General features: G+C 40.7%; 1 protein-coding gene and 1 non-coding gene across 4 annotated transcripts in view; one reads left to right on the plus strand and one right to left on the minus strand.

Annotated features, from left to right (window-relative positions):
* NEK9 (NIMA related kinase 9) overlaps positions 1 to 11,696 on the plus strand; it is a 39,569-nt gene extending 27,873 nt beyond the window's left edge. For all 3 annotated transcript variants that reach the window (XM_047080336.1, XM_047080337.1, XM_047080339.1), the window contains 5 exons: positions 574 to 633; positions 3,755 to 3,957; positions 5,035 to 5,196; positions 6,396 to 6,605; positions 8,640 to 11,696. In XM_047080336.1, the coding sequence (XP_046936292.1) occupies positions 574 to 633; positions 3,755 to 3,957; positions 5,035 to 5,196; positions 6,396 to 6,605; positions 8,640 to 8,762 (758 nt within the window). In that variant the 3' untranslated portion in view covers positions 8,763 to 11,696. The remainder of the gene's footprint in view (positions 1 to 573; positions 634 to 3,754; positions 3,958 to 5,034; positions 5,197 to 6,395; positions 6,606 to 8,639) is intronic.
* LOC124512707 (small nucleolar RNA SNORA18) lies at positions 2,330 to 2,448 on the minus strand. Its single transcript, XR_006962224.1, has one exon. It is a non-coding gene; the product is annotated as a small nucleolar RNA SNORA18 (small nucleolar RNA).
* Positions 11,697 to 13,300: the final 1,604 nt, after the last annotated feature.

The following is a 13,300-nucleotide window of genomic DNA, read 5'->3' on the forward strand; positions in this document are numbered from 1 at the left end:
AACCTTCTGACTTTTTTAACATGATAACTTTGGGCTCTTCCTCTGCCATAGAATCGTTATCTCTAGTTGTCCACTAATTAATTTGTTGCCTGTGTTCATGCTTTTGAGAGAAACATTCAGTACACCTTTAAAAGGAAACTAAATCAATTGTTTTCTGCATAAGGATAACTCTGTTAGGAGCTAAATTATAAAAGCCTGTATGAGGGTTTCCAAGTCCATTCTATTAGATCAGTGGTTCACAACCTTGGCTGCACATTAGAATCCCCCAAGGAGCTTTTGGAAATCCCATTGTCCTGACCAATTGAATCAGAATCTCTGGGGTGGGACCTAGGTTGCTACTATTTAAAGCTTCTCAGGTAATTCCAAAGAGCAGTTAAGAAGAATTGCTACTTTACATAGTGGATATAATTAGGGTAGCTAGTGGTGCTTTAATATGTAGAACAGTAAGTATTTATAAAGTTATCTGGAGTGATAGATAGCTGTTATCTCGAATATTATTTCCCTAGTCTAGTCTTCTCACTTTTCCTGCCTATAGCTGTTTCTGATGCTTACCTACTGAATATTTTTCCTCAGAGAAAGTATTGAATTCTAAGACCATCCGTTCCAATAGCAGTGGCTTATCCATTGGAACTGGTAAGTAGCAGTGTCTCAGGTACCAGGTACCAGTGGTTTTTCTGAGCTGTGGGTCTTTGGGTTAGATTCCATGCAGTCTCCAAAAAAAGGAAATAGGAAATATCTTTGGGAAATGAGGAATACGGTGATCAAGAGGGAGGATCATATTTTGGGTGTATTTCACAATAAGTTATGACTTATATTACATTGTGGTCAGAGGGAGAGTACGTCTTTGCCAACCAAGCATATGGAAGTAATTAAGTGGCTTGCCCAACATTGTAATGTGGCTTATGTATTGTTTCTTTCCTTACCATGCTAGGGGCTATGGTTCTATCTACTCTTTGCTTCCACCGTATTCCCAGGGTTATTCCCGTCTATAGAAATAGTTCTTCCAAACAGGCCCTCAGAATTAAAAGTTGGCTAAACTTTCAAAGCAGTTAGGAGAATCAGCCCAAAGCTCTCTGATAGCTTTCCTCTGGCTGCTTTTTGCATGGTTCTGTGTTATTTAGGACTATGCCAGGAAATTAAATCTGTGTTCCTTTTTGGTTTTCCACTTGCTCTAAAGTACCTGTACTCTTTGATGTCTCGGAACTTGGATTCTGATAGTTTGTAGAATCAAAACAGATAAAGACCCAGAATAAAAGCAAATTAATCCAAGAAAAAGAAAGTTGAAAGTCTGATCTAGACTTGTTGAACTCTAGTTTACACACACACACACACATACACCATACCTTTTATTAGTTTCTTTTAGTAATCTATTGCTCAGCATTTATTTGTGCATATTAATATCTGTCACAAATGATAAAATATCTTTTTGCTAATCACAGCTGTTCTTTTACAGTGTTGTTTTGCTGGAACAGTATTTAATGGAAAAAATAAGATTAAAAGCACATATCAGTTAGCTGGAAAATGTAAACTCCATAAGGGCAGGGATTTTGGGGGTTTTTTATTCATTAGTTTTATCCACATTACCTAGAAGAGTGCCCGGCAAATGGTGAATGCTCAATAAATACTTGTTGGTTGGATGGGTTCTAACCACCCAGTGGAATACTGTACGAAAGTAGAAATGAACATCTACAAATAGGTCTATAATGTGAAATGTAAAAAGGAAGTTGCAGCAGACTATGTGCCTTTTTATCAAGTTGAAAAACAAGCCAGATTTATATATTGCTTAAGGATATATAAGTATGTGATTGATTTTTTTTTTTTTTTTTAAGAAGAAATGATAGAAGTGCCTGGATGGCTCAGTCGGTTCAGTATCTAGACTCTTTTTTTTTTTTTAAGTCAATACATTTTTATTTAAGAATTTTAACATGTGATTCCTTCCTCTCCCAGTCACTGTGGTTCCCTCTGGGTCAGAATCACAATCTTCAAAATAGCCCTTTTAAAAAGAGCTTTTGTTCAGTCCACAGTTGGCACCGTTAGTACAGAGTTCTTTCCGTTGGGCTTCTTTAATCTCCACTTGAATATGGATATGCTTCAAGAATTCCCCACCTGTAATCTTTGGGATCCAATTTTTTTACTTTGGGTCATGTTTAGGGTCAGAATAGATGGGTCTACCTGGTTCTCAATTTCAAACACCCTCTAAACGTGAATGAGTTCAAATCCCATTCACCCCTAAACTAGCACAGCCTAGAACTGTACAGATTCTTGGGATATTCCAATACATAAGATTTTAAAAATTTGACCGTTAGGGTCTTTCAGTGTTTTAGCAGATAAATGTCTTGTAGTTCTTTCCCACAGATCTAACACATAGCTCCGTGAATAAAGGAAACCACACATAACACTCTATGAGGTGTTTCCAATGGAGTGTCCGACTCCTGATTTGGGCTCAGGTCATGACTTCAAGATTGTAGGATCGAGCCCCACGTTGGGCTCTGTGCTGACCATGCAGAGCCTATTTAGGATTCTCTCTCTCTGTCTCTGCCCCTCCCTTGTTCACACGTACGGGCGCTCGCTCTCTCTCAAAATAAACTTTAAAAACTATATAAAGAAATGACAAATACAGAATTAATCAGTAGTTACATGTAGGTAGGAGGCCAGAGAAAGAGAAGGAATTCACAAGACAGATATGATACAGGTAATGTTTTAGGTCAGCACTGTCCCATAAATCGTTCTGCAACAGTGGAAATGTTCTATATGTATGCTGTCCAGCACTTGAAAAGTGGCTACCGTGACTGAGGAACTGAACTTTTTATTTAAATTTAAATAGCCATATATGGCTAGTGACTACCGTATTGGAAAGTACAGTTCTAGTTCTTCAAGTGGTAGATTCACGTTTTTGTTTTGTTAGGCGTCAAAACTTACACGTGTGTTAAAATAGTCTTTTGTATATTTCAAATGTAACGTTATTTTCAAAAGCCATTTAAAACAAGCTTCGGAGCTTTTGTTGGCATCTCCAGGTCTGCTGCTTCGGTAGGATCACAGTGTGACACAGTCTGCAAGCCACTATAGCTGGTGATCGCGAACAGTCCTTTACGTTTAACTTTGGAATATACCATGCACTTACTTTTTTAGCTTTAGCAAATACATCTTTTTGGCCCATATTAAAATTTCATTCCATTTTTTGACTACACGTCAGCTAGTCTTCATTAAGATAACTTGGAATGTGCTACATATGAAAGAACCAGCCATCATATTTTAAAAATTCTTACAAATTGTTATCAAAAGAATTTAATGAATTTAATGGTTGAAGACTTCTCCAGAAAGGAAGTTAGTGGTGAGTTTATCTGGCCATTTTAAGAGTTGTTTGGCTCAAATGTGAAAGTGCTTTGTATTTATACGAAACCTTGACAAGCCTTGGTGGAGAATGCTAGAGTCTGGGTGTATCTATTAAAGCACGGGTGGTAGATTCAATGAGCTGTGGTTGGGGCGGCTGTTCAGTAGTGCTTTAGAACATTGATAATCTGCTATGGACATAGAAATGAGTAAGTTTGGGATGTAGAAGTCAATTATCATTATAAAGATGCTGATATTCAATATCTTGTATAAAAACTACAAATTTAGTCCCAAATATCTTGACACTGTTGCTACTACTTCATGCGACTCTAGGAAGCTCTCCAGGGGTCAGGGGGACTGTGAGATCGTAAATCTTTCTTGCTGCCTAGCAAGGCTCTCTCTTTCTGTGCTGTGTATCTGTCAGTGGTTCAGAGTGCTAGCCCAGGAGGCGGCGGCGGTGGGGGAGAAGAGGAGGACAGTCAGCGGGAATCTGAAACTCCTGATCCAAGCGGAGGCTTCCGAGGAACAATGGAAGCAGACCGAGGAATGGAAGGTTTAGTCAGTCCCACGGAGGCCATGGGGATCATTAGTGGGGCCAGCAGCTCCTGCCCTGGCTGGCTTCGAAAGGTAATTCCTTTGGCAGAGGTATCTTCGATAAAATAGCAGACCCTTTACAGGAACTAGAAAGGAGCCGTCAGAATCTCTCCGTGTCCCATGCCCTGTTCAAGCGTTTTGCAGTAGGCATCGAGGTTTCTGACTTCCACCTGGAACAAAACTACCAAACCTCTAATTCTTTTTTCTTCCTGACAAGAAGAGATACAAAATGTTCTCATACCGGTATTAAATGAATTTAAATTAATAAAACCTTCCTTGAAGCAGTCTTTGTAATGCATGTGTGCAGATTAAGCTTAGAGATTTTGTACTGTGGTTTGTAGAAGTGGACTATTGGGGCAGTTGGAATGTTGTACAATAGAGAGGTTATGAATGTTGAAGTGCGGATAGTAAAAATGTTGGAGTATATTTAGATGGAAAGTTGGCTACAACATGTGGCTGGGCAGAAAAAGATGGAATACCTGTGCAGCAGGATCCCGTTCTCTTAGAAAATATGTAATGCATAGAGGAGTATCTGCTATGAAGACTGAACACAGTATTGCTCATTTTAACAGTGCTTATTTATGAGTGATGGAATTGCTGGTCTTTTTGCCCATCTGGATTTTGTCATTTTCTGTATTTTGTCAAACTACATTGTAGTTTGTGAAATTTATATTTTTACGTAAAAAAAAAAAATCTAGAGATTTAGTTTCCCGTGTAAGATGACGAAACTTGATAGCCAGTTAGGAGTATGAATGCAAGAGGCAGTACACTGTTGTACCTAACGTTTCAGCCTGGGCATTGGCCTCACTGCCATCACCTTCAACCTTCCCAGCTCGAACAGACTGTGTAGAATAAGTGTGTCAAGGACATGTGCCACACACTCCAAACCATGTTCTTGAATTTGAGTTTGAATTCAAATCACTGTTACTCCTCTGAGGAAGGGATGTCCTATTGACAGGCCCGGTGAGCTGAGTTGTACTCACAACTGTCATGCCCCACTAGGGGGTGCTGATGTCACAGCAGAGTGAAAGCTATAGCAAGATGGGAATTTGGGAGAAAGAAAATAGATGGCTCAAACAGAACTGATGAGATTCTTTGTCTTATACATAGGAGCTGGAAAATGCAGAATTCATCCCCATGCCTGACAGCCCATCTCCCCTAAGTACAGCTTTTTCAGAGTCTGAGAAAGACACCCTGCCCTATGAAGAGCTGCAAGGACTCAAAGTGGCCTCTGAAGCTCCTTCGGAACACAAGCCCCCAGTAGGAGCCTGGGTAACTGAACTTTTTGCCTTTGAGTCACAACTAGGTAACCAGAGAGCTCTCTCCACTTCTCCTGACCTGTCTCCTCTAGCTTCCTCAGTCTCCCACTGCCCTGAATCAACTCATTATACTGTCTACTCGGCAGTGCTTAAAGCATCTGTCCTAGGCTTACCTGAGTTGCCTTGGAGAAGCATTGACCCTTTCACATTCCTGATGCACTAACAGTTCTCCACACCAGAGGACTTTCTTTTCTCTTTGCCTCAGAAGTACCAAAATTAAAGTTCCAAAATTCAAATCCACTTTTTCTTGACACTGCTAGTGTAGGTTGGGGGCTCTAAATATGAGTAAGAAATAATGCTTGTAGTCTCGTGAGGGAGCCACACACGTGTGCCTAACCTTGGTAGAAATCAAATTGTGGTAAGTACCTCAAATGTAAACCAGGGGTCACCAAGCTTTTTCTATAAAGGGCCACGTAGTAACTATTTTAGGCTTATGGACCATGCAGTCCCTTTTGCAACTAGTCAACGCTGTAGCATAAAAGCAGCTGTAGATAATACATAATGAATGAGCATGACTGTGTTCCAATAAGACTTCATTTACAAAAACAGGCAATAGGCCGGATTTGGCTATCATTTGCTGACCCTTCCTATAAACGAAGTACAGTGGAAGAAAGGAGAGAAATCCAGACTAGAAAAGGTGTAATAAAACCTTTGAAACTTTAAGGTGAACATTTAAATTCCTCTATCAATTAACTTCCTTGAATTATTTTGGCAGTCCTATTTACTGAACACCTTTTAAATCTCTTCTAAAGTGTGATCCACTACATTTCATGAATATTGACCTGTTGGGTCACAGTGTTCTCACTGTGATCAGAAAGACTTGTTCCAAACCATATCCCCCACTTCAGCATTTTAAATGGGATGATAGCCATGCACTTTAAATTTAATTGCCAAGTTCTCCAAAACAGGTGATTGTTCTTTTTACCTTAGCATAATGGAGACTGAGGCACTGAGAGTTCTCTTGCTGTTATGTAGAGCCAGGTGCTATTGTAATCCCAGCAGCTTTCTGTTTCTCTTGCATTTACTTTGTGTGTGTGTGTGGTTTATCTTGTTACTTTTAAAGTAAGGTCCGATAGTATTTTGAGGAAGGTTGGATTGGGGAGTTGGGATAAGCACGCAGAAGCACCTGTGACCTCTTTCTTCTCTCCTTAGCCACCTCGGCTGAGTCCTGCAGAGACCTGTGCTGGGAAGGGAACGCCATTAACTCCTACCTGTGCCTGCAGCACTCTGCAGGGAGAGGTTGAGAGATTGCACGGGCTGGTGTTAAAGTGTCTGGCTGAACAACAGAAGCTACAGCAAGAAAACCTCCAGATTTTTACCCAACTACAGAAGCTGAACAAGAAATTAGAAGGAGGGCAGCAGGTGAGAGCATTAAAGGAATAATTCAATTTCTAACTCTGTTTTGAAGAGTCACAGAAACAAAACACCCAAGAATTGAAATAGACCTTTTCCTTTGCAGAGACTTATCTTTTGATGATGTAACTTATGTAATTAATTTCAGCAGCCCTGGGCCTTGTTCAGGCACCTCGGTTAGATCATTTTCATCACTTTGTTTTTTGTTATTGTATATTTTTCTTTTATTATTTTTTTTAATGCTTATTTATTTATTTTGAGAGAGTGCACGTGTGAGTGGGAGAGGGACAGAGAGAGAGGACAGAATCCCAAGAAGGCTCCGTGCTGACAGCACAAAGCCCGACTTGGGGCTCAGTTCCACGAACCATGAGATCATGAGCTGAAATCAAGAGTTGGGTGTTTAATTGACGGAGCCACCCAGGCACCCCTCTTTTACTTGTTACTATGAAAAACTTTATAAACATATAGTTCAGCGGATACTCATAATCCACCATCTAGATTGAACAATTGTTAACATGTTTCAAAAGTATGTGTGTGTGTGTGCATTTAAAATATGTGGGGGTATATATCTGTGTGTATTTAAAATATATGTGGGTATATGTGTGTGTATATATTTTTTATTTTGCTAAACCGTTTTCAAATAGATTATAAAAGTCATAACATAGCCCCTCTAAATACTTTCTTACACAAATCCAAAAATAAACACATTCATTCTCCCAGCTAACCACCAAACTACTATCACACTCAACACTGATATTCTCAATTTTCATCCAGTACCCAATTGATAGTCGAATTTTCCCAGTTTTCCCACAAAAATGTTCTCTATAACTTTTTTTTTTTTATGAGTCCAGAATCCAGTCAAGGGCCCTACATTACATTATCACATTGTTATATCTGTTATTTTTTTTTATCTAGAATACTTCTTTCTACTACCATCACTTTTTTTTTTTCAATATATGAAGTTTATTGTCAGATTGGTTTCCTTTTTTTTTTTTTCAATATATGATTTTTTTTTCAATATATGAACTTTTCTTTTTTAAATTTTCATGGCATCAATTTGTTGAAGAAACAGGGTCGGCTCTTTAACAAAATGAGCTACATTCTGGATTTGTCTTTTCTTCTCAGAACATTATTTAACTTGTTCTTTTGTCACCCTGTCATTTCTATAAACTAGAAGTTAGACTTAAGACTTAATTAGGTTCATATTAAACATTTTTGATAAAAATAATTTCAATGCTGTTTGCATTGTTTATCAAGAGCCATAGCTCTTTTAGCCATTAGTTCTATTGAGAGTGAACCAGGACTGGGAAATAGGGTTCAACCCTTGGCTTTGCCATTTGTCAGTTTTGTGTGTCTGGACAAATTTGTTTCTGTGAGTCTTGGTTTCTCACCTAAAAAGGGCAAATAATACCATGTACTTTGTTATGGTTGTTTTGAGGATTAAATGAAATCTTGTCTATGAAAGGACTTTGGGAAGTAATAAATATACTCGAGGCAAGCATGGGGTGATTGGCAGCCGTGGCAGGCAGGAGGATTGTTTGGCTTAGGGCTGTCTCACTTTTATTTATTGTTAATGTTTATTTATTTTTGAAAGAGAGAGAGCATACACGTGCATGCATGCGTGGTGGAGGGGCAGAGACAGGGAGACAGAGGATCCAAAGCGGGCTCCATGCTGACAGCAGCAAGCCGGGTATGGGGCTCAAACCCACAAACCACAAGATCATGACCTGAGCTGAAGTCAGACATTTAACCGACTGAGCTACCCAGGCACCTCATGGTTGTCTCAGTTTTAAAACTTAGAGTTCTGCATTCCAGAAAATCCTACAGTCCTGGGCAAACAGTTGGTCACCCTGCCTGCAGCAAGTGTAAAGGTGTTGGCTTTATTTAAGGTAGCATTATTAAGGTATTATCTGAGGGTAGTATTACGAGCTTCTGACAAAACTGTGGCCACAGATCCTTAGAAGTCAACATTGAAAACCTAGTCCTGGACTGCGGTGACTGGTGGCAGTATTGTTAATGTGGAATTGTGTTTTGTTTGGACAGGAGGGGATGCATTCCAAAGGAACTCAGACAGCAAAGGAAGAGATGGAAATGGATCCAAAGCCTGACTTAGATTCAGATTCCTGGTGCCTCCTGGGAACAGACTCCTGTCGACCCAGCCTCTAGTCTCCTGAGCCCGTATGGCCTCCAGGAAACTGGGATCCAAAGAACTTCACAGCACACTTACTGAATGCAGAGAGCGCTTTCCTGGCTTTGTTCACTTGCAGACAAGGAGTGCAAGGCGGAGGCTCCAAAGCACTTTCCGTGTACACTTGGAGAGTGGCATTGCCTCTTAGATAGGATCTAGGAGTGGTTTTGTTTGGAGAATGGAAGGGCCCCATGGCCCTGGCTTTGTCCTCAGTGACTGCCATAGCAACAGCAGCTCTGTACCTCATCTGGTGATCCCACCTTTGAAGAGGAGACACAATGCTCACCTTAATTTTGCTGGTAGCAGCTTATATCCCATTTATCATTTCACCATTACTTGGAAGCTGCCTTGGGAATTCAACACCAGGCATTGCACCTCTGGGTGGAGGAGGGAAAAGTGTAAAACTGGAGTGGGCTGGAACCAGGTGGGGCCCATCCAGGGTCGTCTGGAGAGCGGCGAAGTGGTGAAACCCTCTCAGGAGCCCTGAGTCTGGGAAAATATGTCTGGTGGAGTCAATCTAGGGCTTGTTTTCAGAAAGTTCAGTGACTTTGCGCAGCTAAATGCTTTAGGAGGAAAAGCGGGCTTAGATTGCTTTTCCTCTGAGGGTCGATTGAAATTTCTTCAGTGAGGAGTCAAGAAAGAAGGCTAGGTCCCTCCTCATCACACAGCTGGAGTTTCAGTCTGTGACCGATGCAGGTAGGATTTCCTAACTTTGGAAGATGCCTCTAAAAAGTGAGGTGCTTCATCGAGAATTGAGTCAGTGGGGCAATAGAACAGCCTTAAGAGAAAACCATGAGGGAGAGAGGGCCTCCTGTAGCTGCCTCTACTTGGTATCTTTAAGAAGGTCTAGAGTGCCTCTGCCTTCGTGGCTCTTAGGGTTCTAACCTTGACTTCAGCAGCCCCAACCACTCCCTTTCTGTATGTCTAGTCAGTATTTTCCCCTTTTGGTGTTTTATGAAGCCATATCAGTGAATCTGTATCATCTTTCCTACTTGAGTGGCCCAAAGCCAGCACCAAAACCTGGTAGTCCCTGAAGCCTAACAAAACAGGCAGAAGCCGCCAAGTGAAAGGAATTTGGCTGAGAGCTCCGTTCTAATCCCGTAGTCATTATGTCCTTATGGACAGGAACGAACCAGCTTTCCCAAAGAGAGAAAGTGTCCTCAAAGCTTTTGATGGTTTTACTTAAGGATATGAGCTTTGGGTTTCCACCTAGCCTTATGCAATGTTCCGTTAGCGTTTGGGGTCATAGGGGCTGCCTTGATGAGTCTCACATCCTGCCTTCCTAGAAACAGCTAAATTAATTTGTGTTTCATTTTCCCCAAACCCCAAAAATGAATGTTTGATATCTCTATAATATTTTGGAAGGACCTGTGCAATGGAAATTTTGCTATTTCCCTAAAACTGGTGGCGTAAAGGCTCATGCTTGGGGAAGACCCCATGGCTGGGGATGGGCAACTCTGTTCAATGGGATCTTCTTTGGTTTGATGTTCCCATTGTTTTCTCAATTCTGGGAAGCCTAGTACAATGGTACTAACGTAATCACTAAAGCCTTTTCTTAAAATAAGGGAAGGGGCCAACCCCAGATTAAAGTTACAAGTTCTGGGGACTTGGGGGTTTGCTGTAAACCCTAACAATGGGTTTTGGTTCATCATGTAAATGCACCTTTGATTTTTTTAAGGGCTGACTGGCCTTTCACGTTCCTGTATCCCTCAGACTCACCGTCTCAGCAGGCCTGAGAGGCAGGCTCAGTTTGGGTGTTAATCCTGAGTATTGCTTCTGCTGTGGAACGGAGGAACAGGGGCACATTGCTGAGACAGAGATGAAAGTAAGCATCGGAGGGAGGGGGAGAGCCCTGCTCTTGTTCCAGAGGGGAGCCATTCTCTAGCAGGGGAACACTGGTCATTTTCTCTAGCATGTTCCCTTGGGAAGTCTAGTTTGCTGGTAATCTGGCTGAGAATCTGAGTTCTGTGCCTTAGAGACAATTTGCACTTTCCCAAATTGTGCCTGGGACAGCCGTATGATTTTTCCCACCAAATAGCTATGCAAGTAGAAACCAGTTCAAAGGTGGCAGCCATGCATTAGATAAAAAGTGAAAGGTTAGGCAGCAGAAATGCCTTTGAATGGTTTTTTTATAGCTAATTCTCTTCGAGTTTGTCCTGCCGTTCTTTCTGCAGCGCTAGGTGTTTTCAGTTTTCTAGTAGTATTGCTTTTGAGTTACAATATAACCTGAGTTACTCCGCTGCTCTGACATTGTTGCTGAAGAACTAGCTTATTGTTAGCCAGATGTTTGAAAGGTTGAGGGTGGAGTGGTTTGGCATTTCTGTTTTAAATAAACATTTAAACTCTCAATCAGTGCTATGCCTGCGCACGGACCTTAGTCACTGGGGATGAAACACCCAGATTCTAGGCCTTTATGAATCTTTGATTCCATGAGTCTTTATATAAATAAATAAATGACCTTGTAATAGAAACAACACAAGGGACATTTGCACAAATAATCTTTTGCTTTTTTCCAGTTTCTTTTTCTTGCTTATAGAATCGTTTCTGCTGCTACAACTTTTTTCCCCAAACTTCTCAAGTGCTTAAAATGCAGAAGGAAGGGAAAAAATGAGCCACTGAAAGAGGAAGGATCATTTCTTATACTTACCCCTCAGTCACAGTGGACTTTTTCAAGTGATAATGTGTGTCTATGTTTATAAATCTGTTTTCCGTCAAAGAGGGTGAACTGTATTTGGTCTCCCTGGCATAGCCAAGTTATCACTTCTCTTGGCTGAGCATGTCATTAAAGTTTAAAGCAAAAGCAGCCTTAAATTCAAATTTCATTTGATTTGCCATATATTTGGAAACATTCATAAGAGAAAGAACAGCTCTGGAGCGAGGATGTATTATAAATAAATTCTTTCAGATGAGTATCCCTGGGCCTCCAAAGTAGTATTATTCATTAGTGTCAAGGCAGACTGGGCTGTAGTCAGGACTACAAAACATGTTCCTTCCTGCCACAAAGCCAAAAATCATTTATTACTTCAATGATTAACTATGGAAATAAACATGCTGATCACTGAACCTCACAGAATCAGGAACATTAGAGAGAAAAACACTTTATCACATCTGCACTACCTCCTTTGTAGTTGGGAAGAACGAGAAGTTAATGACCAAAAGCAAATGTTGGCCACAAGGTACGAGGCTGCATTAAATACGCTGCTGTTAGGAAATACTCTCTCAGCACGTCTGCGTATACTTTTGTATGAAGTGAGTTTCACCATGAGATTTTCTCCCCATTGTTTATTAACCTTTCGAACTTTAAAATTTGTAACATTTGCATGTACTGAAGTTTCTTGGATAAAGTAGTATAACACATGGACATTAACAAGCAGCATTTATTTATCCACTATTATTCTCTGCTATCCAGGAATGGACTTAGATAGAAAAAGGGTTCTGACCTCTTCCCAAAGATCAGATCAAGCTAAATTTAAAAGACTAATAGATATTCCTAATATAAGCAAGGCCTAAACATGTTGAGAGTGGAGGGAACACTAAGGTATCAACTATTTTATTTCTCTAGCAATGTAAGAATGAATAACTGCTTCCTGTGTCTAAAGACAGCACTCCTCACACATACATTTGTTCCCCCGGAGGACCCTGATCTGTGAACTTAATAACATCATTCAGGGATCCCAAACCCAAGTGCCTGTTGAGCCAGGCAGATAAGGCAGATAAGGCAAATAAGTGAAGCAGGCCAGGAGGGGCTGTGGTTATCTGAGTGGCCAGCCTGTCTGAAGGACATTCAGTGGTGCTATGCAGGGTTGCTGGCCTGGTGTTTCCAGAACTTCCGGCTTTTCAAGAGATTCTCCATATCCCAATTTTTATTTTTATTTATTTTTAATTTTTTTTTTTTTAACATTTATTTTTGAGAGAGAGAGAGAGACAGAGCACGAGCAGGGGAGGAGCAGAGAGAGGGAGACACAGAATCTGAAGCTGGCTGTAGGCTCTGAGTTGTCAGCACAGAGCCCGACATGGGGCTTGAACCCACAAACCATGAGATCATGACCTAAGTCGTAGTTGGACACAGAACCGACTGAGTCACCCAGGTGCCCCTCCATATCCCAATTTTGAAATGTCAATCCACTTTTAGTTCCATACCAGCCAAATAAAACACATCTGTAGGACAAAGCAGTCCATAAGCTATCAATTTGCGGCCTTGGCCACAGCTCATTCTTGCCATCTATTGCTTTTACCATCAAGTGTGAAACTTACAATTTGTACCTCACTAGGCCTGCCTGGGGAATGAATGTATATATCGGTGTAAATATCCACTGTGTGTGAGGGTTCTTCAAGCGGCCAACCTAAAGCTCCATTATGTGATCCCTCTTTGCAACAATTTGGAAGAACATAAAGCAATTTAATATGTACTGTTTTTTAAGTATATAAATTTTTTTCAGCTTCACAGCTAAAATTTTAAGTTCATATTTCATGTTGGTCTGATCTGTTAGCCCAATCAGCAGAAGCTGCAGAGGAA

The sequence above is a fragment of the Lynx rufus genome, unplaced genomic scaffold (assembly GCF_022079265.1).
Source record: "Lynx rufus isolate CCGP_SWC_20201006 ecotype Redwood Valley unplaced genomic scaffold, mLynRuf1.p SCAF_17, whole genome shotgun sequence".
In the NCBI taxonomy this organism is placed as follows: Eukaryota; Metazoa; Chordata; class Mammalia; order Carnivora; family Felidae; genus Lynx; species Lynx rufus.